Source organism: Pelophylax lessonae, assembly GCF_965119305.1.
Source record: "Pelophylax lessonae genome assembly, chromosome: 6".
NCBI lineage: Eukaryota > Metazoa > Chordata > Amphibia > Anura > Ranidae > Pelophylax > Pelophylax lessonae.
Window position 1 is genome coordinate 329,861,152 of NC_138773.1, and position 19,933 is coordinate 329,881,084.

The following is a 19,933-nucleotide window of genomic DNA, read 5'->3' on the forward strand; positions in this document are numbered from 1 at the left end:
TGTTTCCCCCCTGCCGGCAGTGCAGGGCGGCGCGCACGCGATCGCGCGCCTGCCCTGCATTCCTGGGATCACGTCATATGACGTCTTCCCAGGATAATGGTCGCACCGCTCCGCCGTCAATTGACGGCGGGCGGGCGGCAAGTAGTTAACAAAACTAAATAACTAGATTAACGAATCAAAATGAAACAAAACTAAATTTTTCGTCATGAACATGTCTAATATAATCTCTTAAAATAAAATATTAAAAGGGTTATCATAACCAGTGCTGGGACAAGCTCATCCAGTTCCCAGGACGTAGATGAAAACTTCTGCCCCCCACCACTACATACATACACAGAATATGGGAGCATTGTGTCTCAGGAAATTACCTCTCCCCCCCCCAAAAAAAAAAAAAATTCAGCACTAATCTGCCCGCTCACCACCTGTCTGGAAGCCAAGATTCTCCCCAAACAAAAATGCAAACAGTCCCCCCCCCCCCCCACCTCTCCACCCAAATCCCCCCTCCCAGCACAACTCCCACCCAAATAAAATACACCTCATAGCATAAATCCTTCACCAACATCCCCCCCCACACACACACAAATCACCCCTTGTAGCACAATCACCCCCCCCCCCTCAGATTACCCTTCCCAGTACAAATTTTCAAGCCATCCAAATCACCCTTACTAGCACAATGCTGCCCCCTTGCATAAGTTTACTGTTCCAGGAGCGGTTTGTTGGGGGGGGGGTCATATTGATATTAGATGTTTAATTGGTTTAGTGGAGGCCTTTCACCATTAATTTTCTGGTTATTCTGCCTCATTACTCCTTTAGCATTACCCCATAGAAGCCATTATTTCTATGCACTGCGCTGATGATGGCCAACAAGCCCAAGACAGCGCTCTGGTACAAGCATTATTGCATCCACCTCCCTGCACCTCTGATTAATAATGTATTAATATTATTTACAGATGAGTTTAGTGAAGTGCAAGAGTCTGGGGTAAGGTAATACTGATCAGGTGTTCCAAAATACCAGGAATTAATGTCTCTTGTAATTAATGTTGTGTTGTGTTGCTTATGCTAATTCGTACCTAAATGATTTAATATGTGTAATGGTTGTACTACCAGGTGGCTGGTTGATGTAACCTCTAACTAAGCAGCTCTATAAGTCCTATGAGTTTGGAACAAACCGGATATCTTCACCAATGATCTGCATTTGTATTTGATAGTATAGGATTTAAATTACAAAAATCATGTGATTTAAATTTTTTGTAACAAATTTTGGGGAATTGATACAGCAATGATTTGTTTTATCAGGAGATAGTCAGAAAGATTCTTCATACTAATTCATGATATTAAACTGCCGGCCATCTCCACCCCCAGTATGTGTGCAGTTCTGTAATCAGAGTACCCGGTGCTGTCCGTCTTGACACCCAACGTACCTTCTACAGTGGAGAATGTAACCAGTGCGGCACCCTCTTCAGGAATGGCCATGATGTCTTCCGTACTTCCAGGAACACCATACTTTGGGTTCTCAAAATACAGACCAAGGTAATCCTCAGGGGTGTTGGGTGGGAGGCCTTCAACCCTGATCGTTCTAGTTTCTTCCAGAGGCTTTACCTTCATTTTACATGTCCGGATTTTGGAATTTCCTGAAAATCTTTCAACAATTCCTAAAATATCTGGTAAAAAAAAAAAAAAGTTGGTTGATTAATAAATTAACATGATGGCTGAACTGTGACAGGACATATTGTACACCAGTGATGAGGTACACAGTGGCTCTGAGGAAGAGGCGTATGCCTCGAAACATGTCAACCGTCATCCTAATAGGACAATGGACATTCGTATGGACTACTCCTGATACTCAAGTTCTTGAGTTCGATATGATTGATTTTCACCTGTGTTTGTGAGTAGCCATTTTTATGTTTTAACAATAAAGCCAATATTGAGGATAATGCGCTAGGTAGGTGCGCCCTTTTTTTGTGTTTTTTATTTGCAGTAATGAGGTTCAGTCTGTTTTGAATTTTGCAATCTGCTATCTATTTTCAGTAGAAAAGCTTTCAGAGACAGACACCAGAGCGTCATTAGCTTTCCTCCCGCGATCGTCCGGGAAACCGAGAGAAGATCCGCCTGCTTATGTAAACAAAGCAGGCGGATCTTCTGTCAGACAGGCAGGGAGAGATCAACCCCCGATCTCTCTGTGCCTGTCACAGAACCCCTCCCCCCCACACACACACATACAGTCAGTAAACATACAGGCATACATTTAACCCCTTTGATCACCCTCAGTATTAACCCCTTCCCTGCCAGTGTCATTTACACAGTAACAGTGCATATTATTTAGCACAGATTACTGTATTAGTGTCACTGGTCCCCCCAAAAGTGTCAAAAAATGTCAGTTAGGGGTCCAATCTGTCCGCCGCAATGTCGCAGTACCGCAAAAAATCGCAGATCACTGCCATTACTAATAAAAACAAAAAAACGTAATAAAAAGTCCAAAAATCTATCCCGTGGTTAGTAGACGCGATAACTTTTGCACAAACCAATTAAAATGCGCTTTTTTGGATTTTCTTTACCAAAAATATGTAGAAGAATACCAATTGGCCTAAACTGGTAAAAAAATAAAATGTTTAAAATTTTTTTATTGGGAATGTTTTATAGCAGAAAGTAAAAAATATGGCGTTTTTTTCAGAATTGTTGCTCTTTTTTTGTTCATAGCGCAAAATCTAAAAACCGCAAAGATGATTAAATACCACCAAAAGAAAGCTCTAATTGTGGGGAAAAAAGGACATCAATTGTATTTGGGTAAAGTGTCGCACGACTGCGCAATTTTTCGTTAAAGAAACGCAGTGCTGAATCGCATAAAATGGCCTGGTCATTAGGGGGGAAATCCTTCCCGTCCTGAAGTGGTTATATAATAACAATTTCGCTGCCTGGAATGAATCTGCAGAAAGATGTTATTGGAACAAATTGTTGTTCTTCTGTCTCCTTGGAATGTTTTGTTGGTGCAATGTAAGGAGAGAATCTCCACAGTTAAAGTCTGGGTTACATTGTTACATAGTTAGTCTGGTTAAAAAAAAGACACAAGTCCATCTAGTTCAACCTATACTTATTATTTATTAGTTATGGTAAAACTTTTACAGGTGTTCCAAAATAACAGGAGTTAATGTCTCCTGTGCTAATTCTTACATAAATGCATTAATATATGAAACAGTTATATTATGTCCTACATCAGGGATCAGGAAGGAATTTTTCCCCTGCTGTAGTAAATTGGATCATGCTTTGCTGGGTTTTTTCGCCTTCCTCTGGATCAACTGCAGGTATAGGATTGTGTATATGGGATTGTATGGTTGTGGCGGGTATAGGATTGTGTATATGGGATTGTATGGTTGGGGCGGGTATAGGATTGTGTATATGGGATTGTATGGTTGGGGTGGGTATAGGATTGTGTATATGGGATTGTATGGTTGGGGTGGGTATAGGATTGTGTATATGGGATTGTATGGTTGGGGTGGGTATAGGATTGTGTATATGGGATTGTATGGTTGGGGCGGGTATAGGATTGTGTATATGGGATTGTATGGTTGGGGCGGATATAGGATTGTGTATATGGGATTGTATGGTTGGGGCGGGTATAGGATTGTGTATATGGGATTGTATGGTTGGGGCGGGTATAGGATTGTGTATATGGAAGTGTATGGTTGGGGCGGGTATAGGATTGTGTATATGGGATTGTATGGTTGGGGCGGGTATAGGATTGTGTATATGGGATTGTATGGTTATGGTGGGTATGGGATTGTATAGTTGGGGAGGGTATAGGATTGTGTATATGGGATTGTATGGTTGGGGAGGGTATAGGATTGTGTATATGTGATTCTATGGTTGGGGCGGGTATAGGATTGTGTATATGGGATTGTATGGTTGGGGAGGGTATAGGATTGTGTATATGGGATTCTATGGATGGGGCGGGTATAGGATTGTGTATATGGGATTGTATGGTTGGGGTGGGTATAGGATTGTGTATATGGGATTGTATGGTTGGGGCGGGTATAGGATTGTGTATATGGGATTGTATGGTTGGGGCGGGTATAGGATTGTGTATATGGGATTGTATGGTTGGTGTGGGTATAGGATTGTGTATATGGGATTGTATGGTTGGGGCGGGTATAGGATTGTGTATATGGGATTGTATGGTTGGGGTGGGTATAGGATTGTGTATATGGGATTGTATGGTTGGGGAGGGTATAGGATTGTGTATATGTGATTCTATGGTTGGGGTGGGTATAGGATTGTGTATATGGGATTCTATGGTTGGGGCGGGTATAGGATTGTGTATATGGGATTCTATGATTGGCTGCCTTCTGGGGGCGTAACCTGGGCGCAGGAAATAGCGCTGGGCCACCCCCACCTTCGTGATATCCTGGCTGTGATTGGTCCAGTCTCCAGCCTGGACCAATCATCATCCAGGACATCCGATCGCTGACGTCGCAATGGGGGCGGTGTCGGTGCGTGCGTCAGTCACGCGCCGTCACCGCCCGATCTGCTTCCCGCCACCCTGACCGAAGACCAGAAGACCGGAAGACTGAAGAGGACGAGACGAGCAGCGCCGTGGATGGTTCCCGGAATTCCTGCCATCCTGCCGCCATCAGAAGGTAAGTGATTGAAGCCGACCTGTGCCCTCACCTGTGCCATGCCTATACTATCACCTGTGCCATGCCTATACCATCACCTGTGCCATGCCTGTACCATCACCTGTTCCATGCCTATACCATCACCTGTGCCATGCCTGTACCATCACCTGTGCCATGCCTATACCATCACCTGTGCCATGCCTATACCATCACCTGTGCCATGCCTGTGCCATGCCTATACCATCACCTGTGCCATGCCTGTACCACCACCTGTGCCATGCCTGTACCATCACCTGTGCCATGCCTATACCATCACCTGTGCCATGCCTATACCATCACCTGTGCCATGCCTGTGCCATGCCTATACCATCACCTGTGCCATGCCTATACCATCACCTGTGCCATACCTATACCATCACCTGTACCATGCCTGTGCCATGCCTACACCATCACCTGTGCCATGTCTGTACCATCACCTGTGCCATGCCTATACCATCACCTATGCTGTGCCTGTGCCATGCCTATACCATCACCTGTGCCATGCCTGTGCCATTCCTGTACCATCACCTGTGCCATGCCTATACCATCACCTGTGCCATGCCTATACCATCACCTGTGCCATGCCTGTGCCATAACCTGTGCCATGCCTGTACCATCACCTGTGCCATGCCTATACCATCACCTGTACCATGCCTGTGCCATGCCTACACCATCACCTGTGCCATGCCTGTACCATCACCTGTGCCATGCCTATACCATCACCTATGCCATGCCTGTGCCATGCCTATACCATCACCTGTGCCATGCCTGTGCCATGCCTGTACCATCACCTGTGCCATGCCTATACCATCACCTGTGCCATGCCTATACCATCACCTGTGTCATGCCTGTGCCATAACCTGTGCCATGCCTGTACCATCACCTTTGCCATGCCTATACCATCACCTGTGCCATGCCTATACCATCACCTGTGCCATGCCTGTGCCATGCCTATACCATCACCTGTGCAATGCCTGTGCCTTGCCTGTACCATCCCCTGTGCCATGCCTATACCATCACCTGTGCCATGCCTATACCATCACCTGTGCCATGCCTGTACCATCACCTGTGCCATGCCTATACCATCACCTGTGCCATGCCTTTACCATCACCTGTGCCATGCCTGTGCTATGCCTATACCATCACCTGTGCCATGCCTGTGCCATGTCTGTACCATGACCTCAAAGTCACGCAATTTTTTTACTGCATTTTTTGCCGCAAAGCAATACCTATTTCATGTTTCTTTTTGCGCCCCCCCAAAAATTTTGAGCACCAGCCGCCACTGTTTTCTATGTGGAATACAATGAAGAACTGTGTCATTTATAACTCGTAATATAAAGCACGTTCAGAGCCGCAATACAATAAAATTGTTTTACTAACCTGACATAGAGATCATTATCACCCGCATATCTATGTACTTCATAAGACAGGTGTCTTCAAACTACGGCCCTCCAGCTGTTGCAGAACTACACATCCCATGAGGCATTGTAAAACTCTGACATTCACAGACATGACTAGGCATGATGGGAATTGTAGTTTCTGAACAACTGGAGGGCCATAGTTTGAAGACCCCTATCATAAGAGAAGGGATTGGGGTCAGTGTTGGTTCTCACCGATATCACATGTGAAGGTGAGGATTGCACATTGTTTCTCTGGAATTCTCTCCACCTGGAAGTCGGTGTCCCCATTCTTGCCACTGATATTCTCCAACAGGAGGTTTAACATCTCTGCAGGATAGCTGTCCTGGAGGTTCTCTATCAGAATCAGAGAGGTTTGGGGTTCCTGTGTAACGTGCTGGGATTGGTTATTCGGAGCCTCGGCAGCTGTTAAATTACAGAGAGAACATTAAACTGATCTTTTATCACCGGACCGGTCAGTATATAAAAGTTCATATCACTGATATAGTTATCTAGTTAAAAATCACTCTGATCAATATGTCCATCACCTCCTTCAGCCATCATGAACTGGATTGTATCCTATAGTTTATTATTGTGACCACCATCAGGCATCTCCAACAACCATGACCACCATCAATTTATATGCCAACCACATTCACCATGATTTTCTACACCAGCCATATCCTCTATTTTTTTCACCATCCATGACCACCCTCATATTATACACCAACATGACAATTGCCATTTTCTACACCAGCTGTGACTGCAACCATAGTATACACCATTCATGACGTTCATTATTTTCTACATCATCCATGACCACCATCATTTTATACACCAAGTGTGACAATCATAATTTTCTTCACTAGCCATGACCACCACCATAACATACACCAAATGTGACATACATAATTTTCTACACTAGCCATGACCACCACCATATTATACACCAACCGGGACATTCATCATTTTCTACACTAGGCATGACCACCACCATGTTATACACCGACTATGACATTCCTCATTTTCCACACCAGCTATGATCATCACCATATTATACACCAACCGTGACATTCATCATTTTCTACACCAGCCATGACCACCATCACAGTATAACCAACCCTGACATTCGTAAATTTCTACACCAGCCATGACCACCACTGTAACATACATCAACTGTGACATTCATCATTTTCTACACCTGCCATGGCCACCACCATTTTCTACATTAGCCATGACCACCACCATTTTCTACACTAGGCATGACCACCACCATGTTATACACCGACTATGACATTCCTCATTTTCCACACCAGCTATGATCATCACCATATTATACACCAACCGTGACATTCATCATTTTCTACACCAGCCATGACCACCATCACAGTATAACCAACCCTGACATTCGTAAATTTCTACACCAGCCATGACCACCACTGTAACATACATCAACTGTGACATTCATCATTTTCTACACCTGCCATGGCCACCACCATTTTCTACATTAGCCATGACCACCACCATTTTCTACACTAGCCATGACCACCACCATATTATACACCAACCGTAACATTCATAATTTTCTACACAAGCCATGACCACCACCATGTTATACACCATCTGTGACATTCAAAATTTTCCACACCAGCCATGACCACTACCATATTATACACCATCCATGATGTTCAACATTTTCTACATGAGCCATGACCGCCACCGTATTATATACCAACTGTGACATTCGTAATTTTCTACATCAGCCATGACCACCATCATATTACAGATAAACAGGTGATGTCCATCATTCTCTAGTCTACACCATCATTTTGTACACCAAGCGTGACAATCATCATTTTCTTCACTAGCCATGACCACCACCATAACATACACCAAATATGACATTCATCATTTTCTACACTAGCCATGACCACCACCATATTATACACCAACCGTGACACTTGTAATTTTATACACCAGCCATGACCACCACCATAACATACACAAACCGTGATATTCATCATTTTCTACACTAGCCATGACCACCACCATATTATACACTAGCCATGACCACCACCATTTTCTACACTAGTCATGACCACCACCATATTCTACACTAGCCACGACCACCACCATATTATACACCAACTGTGACATTCGTCATTTTCCACACCAGCCATGACCACCACCATATTATACACCAACCCTAACATTCGTCATTTTCTACACTAGTCATGACCACCACCATTTTCTACACCAGCCATGACCACCACCATATTATACACCATCTGTGACGTTCAAAATTTTCTACACCAGCCATGACCACTACCATATTATACAACAACTGTGACATTCGTCATTTTCTACATCAGCCATGACCACTATCATATTACAGGCAAACCGTGATGTTCATCATTCTGTACACTAGCCATGACCACCATCATATTATACACCAACCCTGACATTCATAATGTTCTACACCAACCATGATGTTCATCATTTTCTACATCAGCCATGACCGCCACCATATTCTACACCTTCCGTTACGTTCATCAATTTCTACATCAGCCATGGCCGCCACCATAATATACACCAACTGTGACAATTGTCATTTTCTACACCAGCCGTGAGCACCACCATATTATACACCATCCATGACAATCATCATTTTCTACATCAGCTATGACCACTATCATATTACACATCACTTGTGATGTTTATCATTTGCTACACTAGCCATGACCACCATTATATTATATAATCAATAATTATGTTCCTATAGATGGACACTGAACCCCCGTCCTTATAACCCGGCGCTCCCTAAATTGCACATTCAAGTGGGCAAATTGTCTCAAAACCCTGACCTGATCGTTCGGGAATTTCACATGTTCTACTCCAAACTTTATGCCTCCCCAGGGTCCCTTTCTTCCACGAAGGCCCAGGAATTCCTACAAGATACCCAACTCCCCCAGTTGCATAAAGACCATGTAGAACTGATGGAAGCTGAGTTCACTGAGGGGGAAGTTAGACAGTCTATAAAATCTACAAACCCCTCGAGGGCGCCCGGTCCGGATGGGTTTTTAGGTCATTACTACAAGAAATTTGCGGACTTGCTGGCCCCTCATTTGTGCTCTTTTTTCAATGATTTGCGAGGGGGCAGGACTTTGCCACCTTGTGAAAATGAGGCCTTTATAAATGTACTTCCCAAACAGGGTAAGGACCATAGTGGTTGCTCCAATTATCGTCCGATATCCCTCATAAATGTGGACCTTAAATTGATGACAAAAATACTGGCTAACAGGCTGCATTCTTTTCTGGCCCAGGATATCCACCCGGACCAGGTGGGATTTGTGCCACTGAGACAGGTGCCGGATCAAACTCGCCAGTTGATTGATATCATATCGGCAGTTCATTCTAATTGAGATGGGGAGGGCCCCTGGAATGGAATGTTGCTGTCACTGGACCCTTGTAAGGCCTTTGACTCTCTCTCGTGTGTTTATATGTTTTTCATCCTACAGAAATATGGTTTTGGCCCAAACTTTATAACAGTCTTGCGCTCCTTATATACAGCTCCCTCGGCGAAGGTGGTCATAAAGGGGCACAGGTCCTCCAAGATAGCTATACAGAGGGGTACTAGGCAGGTCTGCCCCTTTCCCCCATACTTTTTATTTTGGCCCTCAAACCCCTTGCCCTCAAACTTATGAATAAGCTGGCTATCAATGGTATCCATTGTGGGGGGATGGAACATAAATGCGATATGTTTGCAAATGACATCCTCTTACTTCTGACCTCCCCACTAACTTCCTTGCCGAACCTATATCGCATATTGAAACATTTCACACTCATTTCGGGGCTCTCCATTAATCATTCTAAATCAGAGGCGATGAACCTAAATCTGGACGACGCTACCCTAACCCAATTACAAAGCAGCTTTTAGTTTAAATGGCTCTGCCTTACCTGGGCATCTATTTAGCCCCCACAGTTGATACGTTATACCAGGCTAATTATCCCTCTATGTTTAGGACGCTTCTATTGGACCTACAGAGATGGGAAAAGAATCCCCCTTCATGGTTTGGCAGACTGTATACGCTCAAGATGAATCTGTTGCTGCGCTTGCTCTATCTGTACTGGACCCTTCCTATTTCCATCAGGTTACCCGAATTGCAGGACTTTCAATCTAAAATGCTACATTTTGTGTGGGGGAAAAAGAGACCTAGGGTGAACAGGAGCACATTGTTCATGCCCAAAACAAGGGGGGCCTGGGAGCCCCTGATTTAGTCAAATACTTCTATGCAGCGCAATTATCCCAAATGATCAGTTTTTATTCCTCTCACCAGGCTGTGTGGATGAAAATAGAATCGGCACAACACCATTCTAAACCCATTAGTCACCTGATGTGGCTGAAACCAAAAGATAGACCGCCGATGCTCTGCCCCACTACCTCCTTTTCCTTGAGTTTGTGGGACAGATTGCTAAAAACTCACGGATTCAAATCCCCCCACACTCCTTTGGCTCTGATAACGGGCAATCCAGATTTCACCCCTGGTCTCCACCTCCACAACTTTGCTTGGTGGTCTAATAAAGGTTTTATTCGTATTGCTGATTGTTGTGATAATAGGGGGATCATACCCAAGGCTGTATTGAAAGACAAATACCATCTGCCTAATTCCGAGTTTTACTGCCATGTACAGATTGTTCACTATTTGAAATCTCTACAGTCAGTTTCTGATCTCTCTACTTCTACTCCGATGGAGTGTTTGTGTGGGTCTTATGATAAGCACACAGGGCACATCTCTAAAATGTATGGGATCCTGACCTCCTCTTCTGAGAAATTGTTTGATATGCGGAAATGGGAACAGGATCTCCAAATCACGTATGATCTTTCTGACTGGTTTCAGATGGCCCAACGCGCTTCTAGATAATACATAAATACTTCATTGATAGAGGCCAATTATAAGGTTTTGCTGAGATGGTACATGGTCCCGACGAAAGTTGCCGCATATGTTGAGGAGGCCTCTCCTTCATGCTTTAGGGGATGTGGCATGCAGGGTACGGTGCTCCACACGTGGTGGACATGCCCAGAGGTAAAACATTTTTGGATCCGGATTTATAATTTTATATACTCACTAATAGTGTTGAGCGAACACGGACTGTATTATTCGGGTTCGTACCGAATAATTGGATTTTTGTTCGGTCATTTTATTTCCGGGTTTGTATGTATTGGCGCGCTTTTAATGGTGGGTTTCAACAGCCAATCAACAAGCGTTTAACTGGTGTGCCTTAAGCCATCCCAGCCATGCCTACAAATGTATTAGTAGCTGTGATTGGCCATCTGAAGCATGTGACCAAGTCTTTATAAGTTCGAGACCGAGCGCCGCTGCGTCATTCTGCTGTAGTACAGGGACAGAGCACACATCATACGTGCTGGCTGCTGATTAGGGACAGACAGTCATAAATTATATTGTGTCCGAAAAGAATGCAGGGACAGGTCGGAGTGCAGGCAGGGCGAGTTATTAGGACATTTTAGGGCGAGGCTGGAGTTAGGCAGGGTCAGTGTTCTACAATCGATTTTGCTGTGTGGGGGGGGGGGGTTTGCAGTGCCGGCAGTGACCGATCTTATCGATAATTTTAGTGCCAGGCTGGAGATAGGCAGGGTCAGTGTTCTACAATCGATTTTGCTGTCTGGGGGGTTTGCAGTGCCGGCAGTGACCGATCTTATCGATCATTTTAGGGCGAGGCTGGAGAATAGGCAGGGTCAGTGTTCTACATCGTTTTTGCTGTGTGTGGGGTGGTGTGAACACAATCTTTTTGCCCGCTGAGGAGGAGGGAGAAAAAAGTATTTTTTATCAGTCAGTTGTGTGCAGCGTTTTTCCTTCAGTGCTGCTGACTGTGATAATACACTGCTGTGTTCACATGTGCTATTATTGAGTGATTTCAAAATTTATACAATTTTTTCTATTCCACTGTTCAATATACACCCTTTTGGGTTAAAAAATTAAATTGTGGCATAGTCTGTACTAATCTATTTAAAAATTACAAACTTAAAAGGGGAATTTTCTTTTTTTTTTCCCTCCATAGCCTGCAGCAGAGCTGACTGTTATAAGACACTGCTGTTCACATGTGCTATTGAAAAATTACCAATTTTATATCATATTTTCTATTCCGCTATTCAATCTACACCCTTGGGGTAGAAACAATTAAATTGCGGGATAGTCTGTATCGGTACGTGTGAGATACACCTTTCCAATTTTTGGGGCGCATCTCATACTGCCGAGGATTGCAGGGTGCTTCAGTGTGCCTCCTGCCTGTTCCGAACTCCTCCTACTCCTCATCCTGCCTTTGGGGGTACAAAAAATAGTAATTTGGGCCTAGTCTGGGTCTGTACGTGTGAGATACATACACCTTTTGATATCATGATATCATATTTTCTATTCCGCTATTCAATCCACACCTTTGGGGTAAAAACAATTAAATTGCGGGATAGTCTGTATCGGTACGTGTGAGATACACCTTTCCAATTTTTGGGGCGCATCTCATACCGCCGAGGATTGCAGGGTGCTTCAGTCTGCCTCCTGCCTGTTCCGAACTCCTCCTACTTCTCATCCTGCCTTTGGGGGTACAAAAAATAGTAATTTGGGCCCAGTCTGGGTCTGTACGTGTGAGATACATACACCTTTTGATATCATATTTTCTATTCCGCTATTCAATCTACACCTTTAGGGTAAAAACAATTAAATTGCGGGATAGTCTGTATCGGTACGTGTGAGATACACCTTTCCAATTTTTGGGGCGCATCTCATACCGCCGAGGATTGCAGGGTGCTTCAGTCTGCCTCCTGCCTGTTCCGAACTCCTCCTACTTCTCATCCTGCCTTTGGGGGTACAAAAAATAGTAATTTGGGCCCAGTCTGGGTCTGTACGTGTGAGATACATACACCTTTTGATATCATATTTTCTATTCCGCTATTCAATCTACACCTTTAGGGTAAAAACAATTAAATTGCGGGATAGTCTGTATCGGTACGTGTGAGATACACCTTTCCAATTTTTGGGGCGCATCTCATACCGCCGAGGATTGCAGGGTGCTTCAGTCTGCCTCCTGCCTGTTCCGAACTCCTCCTACTCTTCATCCTGCCTTTGGGGATACAAAAAATAGTAATTTGGGCCTAGTCTGGGTCTGTACGTGTGAGATACATACACCTTTTGATATCATATTTTCTATTCCGCTATTCAATCTACACCTTTGTGGTAAAAACAATTAAATTGCGGGATAGTCTGTATCGGTACGTGTGAGATACACCTTTCCAATTTTTGGGGCGCATCTCATACCGCCGAGGATTGCAGGGTGCTTCAGTCTGCCTCCTGCCTGTTCCGAATTCCTCCTACTCCTCATCCTGCCTTTGGGGGTACAAAAAAATAGTAATTTGGGCCTAGTCTGGGTCTGTACATGTGAGATACATACACCTTTTGATATCATATTTTCTATTCCGCTAATCAATCTACACCTTTGGAGTAAAAGCAATTAAATTGCGGGATAGTCTGTATCGGTACGTGTGAGATACACCTTTCCAATTTTTGGGGCGCATCTCATACCGCCAAGGATTGCAGGGCGCTTCAGTTTGCCTCCTGTTCCGTACTCCTCTTACTCCTCTTCCTCATCCGGCCTTTAGGGTACAAAAAATTGTAATCGGGGCCTAGTCTGTGTTTGTACGTGTGAGATACACCGTATTATAAAATTTTTCCTATTCCGCTATTCAATATACACCCTTTTGGAGTGTAAAAAATTAAATTACGGCATAGTCTGTATCGGTACGTGTGAGATACACCTTTTAAATTTGTTTGGCACATCTCCTTCCACCGCCAAGGATTGCAGGGCGCTTCAGTTTGCCTCCTGTTCCCAACTCCTCCTACTCCTCTTCCTCATCCTCCCTTTAGGGTACAAAAAATTTTAATCGGGGCCTAGTCTGTGTTTGTACGTGTGAGATACACCGTTTTTTATCCTTTTTTCTATTCCGCTATTCAATATACACCCTTTTGGGGTAAAAAAAATTAAATTGCGGCATAGTTTGCATAATTGACTGTGAGATACACCCGTGCGATACTGTTGTTTTGTTCCGCTATTCAATAAACACCTTTCTATGGCAAGATCATAAATTACAGAAATATGAGGAGACCGTCAAATAGGGGCCATGGCCTGGGTCGTGGTGCTGCTGGTAGAGCTCCTGTTGCAAAGAGAGGACGTGGTCGATCTGTGCCAGCTACACGCACAAGTGAAACACCTTCCTCAAGTGTGAGTAGGCGACAGAACCTGCAGCAGTATTTGGTAGGGCATCATGCGCCTCTAGAAGTGATGAGGCCAGAAGAAGTACAGGCGATAGTAGATTGGGTTGCTGACAGTGCCTCCAGTTCCTTCACATTGTCTCCCACCGAGTCTACTGCAGAAAGGTCAGAGTTGGCACCTGCAGCCAATGTCCAACCGTCTTTCACCTCAACCCCTTGCAAATCAGGCAAGCAGTTTGAGCCCCAAGTCATGCAGCAGTCTCTTCTTCTTTTTGATGACTCTGTCAGCAGGGTTTCCCAGGGCCATCCACCTAGCCCTGCCCCAGAAGTGGAAGAGATTGAGTGCAGCGATGCCCAACCACTTATTTCTCAAGATGAGTACATGGAAGGACCATCGCAGCACGTCTCCGATGATGACGAAACGCAGGTGCCAACTGCTGCGGCATTCAGAATTGTGGAGACCGACAAGGAGGGCAGGGGTGAAGACTGGGTGGAAGATGATGTGGAGGACGATGAGGTCCTCGACCCCACATGGAATGAAGGTCATGCAGGTGACCTGAGTAGTTTGGAGGAAGAGGAGGTGGTCGCACAGAGCCACCAGCACAGCAGAAGAGGGAGCAGGGTGCAGAAGCGAAGCGGCCGTGCCCTAGACACTACGCCTGCTACTGCCCAACGCAGCAAGGGAACGAGCGCACCAAAGCGACCTCAAAGGAGTTCTCTAGCGTGGAAGTTCTTCAGAAAATGTGCTGATGACAGGACACGAGTGGTTTGCACCCTGTGCAATCAGAGCCTGAAGCGAGGCATAAACCTTCTCAACCTGAGCACAACCTGCATGATCAGGCATCTAAGTGCAAAGCACGAGCTACAGTGGAGTAGACACCTTCAAAACCAAGAAAGGTCTCTGGCTCCTCCTGCTTCCTCTTCTGCTGCAGTCTCGGCTTCTCCATCCACATCTGTAGTGATACCGGCACCTGCCACCCCGCAAACAGACGATCTGTCAGCAACACCACCACCTGGGTCACCAACAACCATCTCCACAATGTCCCGTGGAAGCGTTCAGCTTTCCATCTCCCAAACACTTGAGAGGAAGAGGAAGTACCCCCCTACCCACCCGCGATCCCTGGCCCTGAATGCCAGCATTTCAAAATTCTTGGCCTTTGAAATGCTGTCATTCCGTCTGGTGGAGACGCACAGTTTTAAAAGCCTTATGTCGGTGGCTGTCCCACAGTACGTCGTGCCCAGCCGCCACTACTTTTCCAGGCAAGCCATCCCTTCCCTGCACAACCAAGTGGGGGAAAAAATCAAGTGTGCACTGCGCAACGCCATCTATGCCAAGGTCCACCTAACTACTGATACGTGGACCAGTAAGCAAGGTCAGGGGCGTTATATCTCCCTAACGGCACACTGGGTAAATGCAGTGGCGAATGGGCCTGAGGCGGATAGCAATTTGGCGCATGTCCTTCCACCACAGAGGATTGCAGGGCGCTTCAGTTTGCCTTCTGTTCCTACCTCCTCCTACTCCGCTTCCTCATCCTCTACCGCCTCCTCATCCGGTCAGCATAACACCTTCACCACCAACTTCAGCACGGCCAGGGGTAAACGACAGCAGGCAGTTTTAAAACTTGCCTGTTTGGGGGAAAAACCACACACCGCGCAGGAGTTGTGGAGGAGCATGGAACAGCAGACAAATGAGTGGTTGCTGCCAGCGAGCCTCAAGCCTGGCCTGGTGGTGTGCGATAACAGGCGAAATCTCATAGCAGCTCTGGGCCTAGCCGGTTTGATGCACATCCCTTGCCTGGCGCATGTGCTGAATTTGGTGGTGCAGAGGTTCCTTAAAAATTACCCCGATATGTCAGAGCTGCTGCAGAAAGTGCGGGCCGTCTGTGCGCACTTTCAGCGTTCTCACCCTGCTGCTGCTCGCCTGTCAGCGCTGCAGCGTAACTTCGGCCTTCCCGCTCACCGCCTCATATGTGACGTGCCCACAAGGTGGAACTCCACCTTGCACATGCTGGAAAGACTGTGCGAGCAGCAGCAGGCCATAGTGGAGTTTCAGTTGCAGCACGCACGCGTAAGTTGCTCTGCGGAACAGCACCACTTCACCACCAATAACTGGGCCTCCATGCGAGACCTGTGTGCCTTGTTGCGCTGTTTTGAGTACTCCACCAACATGGCCAGTGCCGATGACGCCGTTGTCAGTTTAACTATCCCACTTCTATGCCTCCTTCAAAAAACAATTTGGGCGATGATGGAAGAGGATGTGGCACAGGATGAGGAGGAGGAGGATGAAGAAGAGGTAACATTTCCAAGGCTTTCAGGGCAGTCATTCGCAAGTGGCTCTGAGGGTGGGTTCCTGCACCCACAAACGCCAGGGACACAGTTGTCCAGCAGGGGCACAGTTCTGGAGGATGAGGAGGAGGAGATGGAAGAGGAGATGGAACCATGTTCACAGCAGGGTGGCACCCAGGCCAGCTCATGGCCATCACTGGTGCGTGGCTGGGGGGATACAGAGGACACAGACGATACACCTCCCACAGAGGACAGCCTTTCGTTGCCTCTGGGCAGCCTAGCACACATGAGCGATTACATGCTGCGGAGTCTCCACAACGACCGCCGAGTTGCCCACATTCTAACTTGTGCTGATTACTGGGTGGCCACGCTGCTAGATCCCCGTTACAAGGACAACGTACCGTCCTTAATTCACTCACTGGAGCGCGATCACAAGTTGCGCGAGTACAAGTGCACACTGGTAGACGCGATGCTGCTGGCATTCCCACCTGACAGCAGGGCCACAGTGGAAGCACAAGGCCAAGGCAGAGGAGGAGGAGGAAGAGGTCGCCAACGCAACCAGGGCACCGCCAGCACCTCAGAAGGCAGAGTTAGCATGGCCGAAATGTGGAAAAGCTTTGTCAGCACGCCACAACAAACAGCAGCACCAGCAGCTCATATGGAACGTCTCAGCAGGAGGCAGCATTTCACCAACATGGTGGAGCAGTATGTGTGCACACGCCTACATGTAGTGAATGACGGGTCTGCTACCTTCAACTTCTGGGTCTCCAAATTGAGCACATGGCCTGAACTTGCCCTTTATGCCTTGGAGGTGCTGGCGTGCCCTGCAGCCAGTGTATTATCTGAACGTGTATTTAGCACGGCTGGGGGCGTTATCACAGACAAGCGCAGCCGCTTGTCCAGAGACAATGTGGACAAGCTCACGTTCATTAAAATGAACCAGGCATGGATCCCACAGGACTTTTCCGTACCTTGTGCAGAATAGAGATGGATACCGACCTTACCCAGCCATTGTTCTATTTTTGATCTTTCTCACTCTTTTGGGATGTACCCTCATTTAAAATGACTGAAAAAAAGCAGTGTTGGCTACCTCGTCCTGCACCACCGCCGCTTCCACCTACACCGCCCATAGGTGTGCGCAGCCTATTGCATTAGGGTGTGCACCCCAAAGTTTAAATACACATGCATGTGTTTGCCTACATGTATATGGCCCCGGTACATTACTCTCCCTGCTGGCAAAGTGAAATAGAAGTGTGTGGCACTTCTCTTATGGCAGAGCAGGTCTGAGGGAGATCTTTCCCATCTCCTCACTGGCAAACAGAGCGATAATGCGAATGTGCCCTAGGTGATTAGGGTGTGCCCAGGCACACCCGGCACACCCTGTGCACATGCCTATGACACCGCCACATCCATCACCACCTCAACCTCCCTCCTACTCCATATGGGCCTCGTCCTTCACAGATGAAGAACATTGTTTTATTTTTCTGTTTTTTATTTGTTGTTTTAAGTTATTTCCCTATCCACATTTGTTTGCAGAGCACTCGCCATGCTCTTAACTACGTTTTGCTGCCATTTGCAGCACTCTAGCCCTTTCCATTGGTGTTTTAGAGCCATTTTAGTGCCTGAAAGTTTGGGTCCCCATTGACTTCAATGGGGTTCGGTGTCCGGGTAAAGTTCGGAAAAAGTCCGGGACACGGACCTGGACTTTTTTTTTCAAGTTCGGCCAAACCCGCCGAACACGGACATCCAGGTGTCCGCTCAACTCTACTCACTAACACAGGTTAACCTACCCAAGTCCCCTGGACAGGCTCTGCTCGGACACTCCTTTGAATGGGTTCCGAGTAGAGCTAGGAGGTTGGTGGCATTTATTTTTACAGCAGCTCGATTAGCGATTGCCAGATCATGGAGGTCACCGACCATCCCCTTTGATCTTGTAAAACATAAATTGACTTGGATCATGCTTAATGAGCGCCTATCGGCAACCCTCTTGGACAAAAGAGCCCAGTTTGATAGAATATGGGAACCCTGGATCCACTACCTGTCTGCTCCGTTGTGATGTAGCTGTTTTCCTGGCCTCCATGAATTGGTAATCTGGGGGCGCACTCATCTTCTCCTGGGGCGCCATTCTTTTCCTCTTCGATTGCTTTTTCCTGGCAAATTTTCTTCTCTACTACTTTCCTTTTCCATCTCTCATCCCTTTTCTTTCCCTATTTCAGCTGTTTACCTATGTTACAGTTGGGGGGCGTGCTGTGCCCCACCATACTTTGGGCTGTGGGGCCATCCCCCCACCCCTGGGTCCTTGAGTTATCAGGGTCTGGAGGGGGGGGGGGGGGGTCCCTGCCCTCCGGGGGTGCTCAGTTGACAACTGACAGACTGATCGCCGCGCACGCCTGGTTCTTGAATATTCAGGACCATGTGAATGCCAGTCATGGTTATTTCCACTCTCTGTACAATGTTGCTTATATTGCTTGCCAAAATCTTATGTTATACAATTTTGAAAATGTTGCTATTCATATACCACATTTTGTTATATTGTGTTACTGTTTGCTTCTAAAAACCTCAAAAAAAATCATTGAAAACGAAACATGCTTGGGACAAACATAGATCTACACGTTTACAAAAAAAAAAATGATACAAAAACATTTAAAAAAAAAAAGACTCAATGGACCACTTGGTCTTTTTTCTGCCATCTTTTTTTTTTTTAAATTGTATTTATTTATTCAAAAGAGACAATGAAAATATTCCAGTACATCATTTCAAGTCCAATCTACATTGTAAAACATTCAACACATGATTATTTCCAACATCATCTGTTATATCAAATTCAATTGCTTCACATTTTTATGTTTCTGTGTTATACTGTCTGTTGTACAGTCAGCCTGGAAATACAGTGCCTTGCGAAAGTATTCGGCCCCCTTGAACTTTGCGACCTTTTGCCACATTTCAGGCTTCAAACATAAAGATATAAAACTGTAATTTTTTGTGAAGAATCAACAACAAGTGGGACACAATCATGAAGTGGAACGAAATTTATTGGATATTTCAAACTTTGTTAACAAATAAAAAACTGAAAAATTGGGCGTGCAAAATTATTCAGCCCCTTTACTTTCAGTGCAGCAAACTCTCTCCAGAAGTTCAGTGAGGATCTCTGAATGATCCAATGTTGACCTAAATGACTAATGATGATAAATAGAATCCACCTGTGTGTAAGCAAGTCTCTGTATAAATGCACCTGCACTGTGATAGTCTCAGAGGTCCATTTAAAGCGCAGAGAGCATCATGAAGAACAAGGAACACACCAGGCAGGTCCGAGATACTGTTG

At 45.8% G+C, this 19,933-nt stretch overlaps 1 protein-coding gene across 1 annotated transcript in view; it reads right to left on the minus strand.

Annotated features, from left to right (window-relative positions):
• The window catches only part of LOC309558763 (protein mono-ADP-ribosyltransferase PARP14-like), a gene marked incomplete at its 3' end in the record, with an annotated part of 187,137 nt that overhangs the window by 118,839 nt on the left and 48,365 nt on the right, over positions 1-19,933 (minus strand). Inside the window, exons 4-5 of the mRNA XM_082261811.1 lie at positions 6,263-6,472; positions 1,422-1,661 (exon numbers count right to left, since the gene is read on the minus strand). Of these exons, the coding sequence (XP_082117937.1) occupies positions 1,422-1,661; positions 6,263-6,472 (450 nt within the window). The remainder of the gene's footprint in view (positions 1-1,421; positions 1,662-6,262; positions 6,473-19,933) is intronic.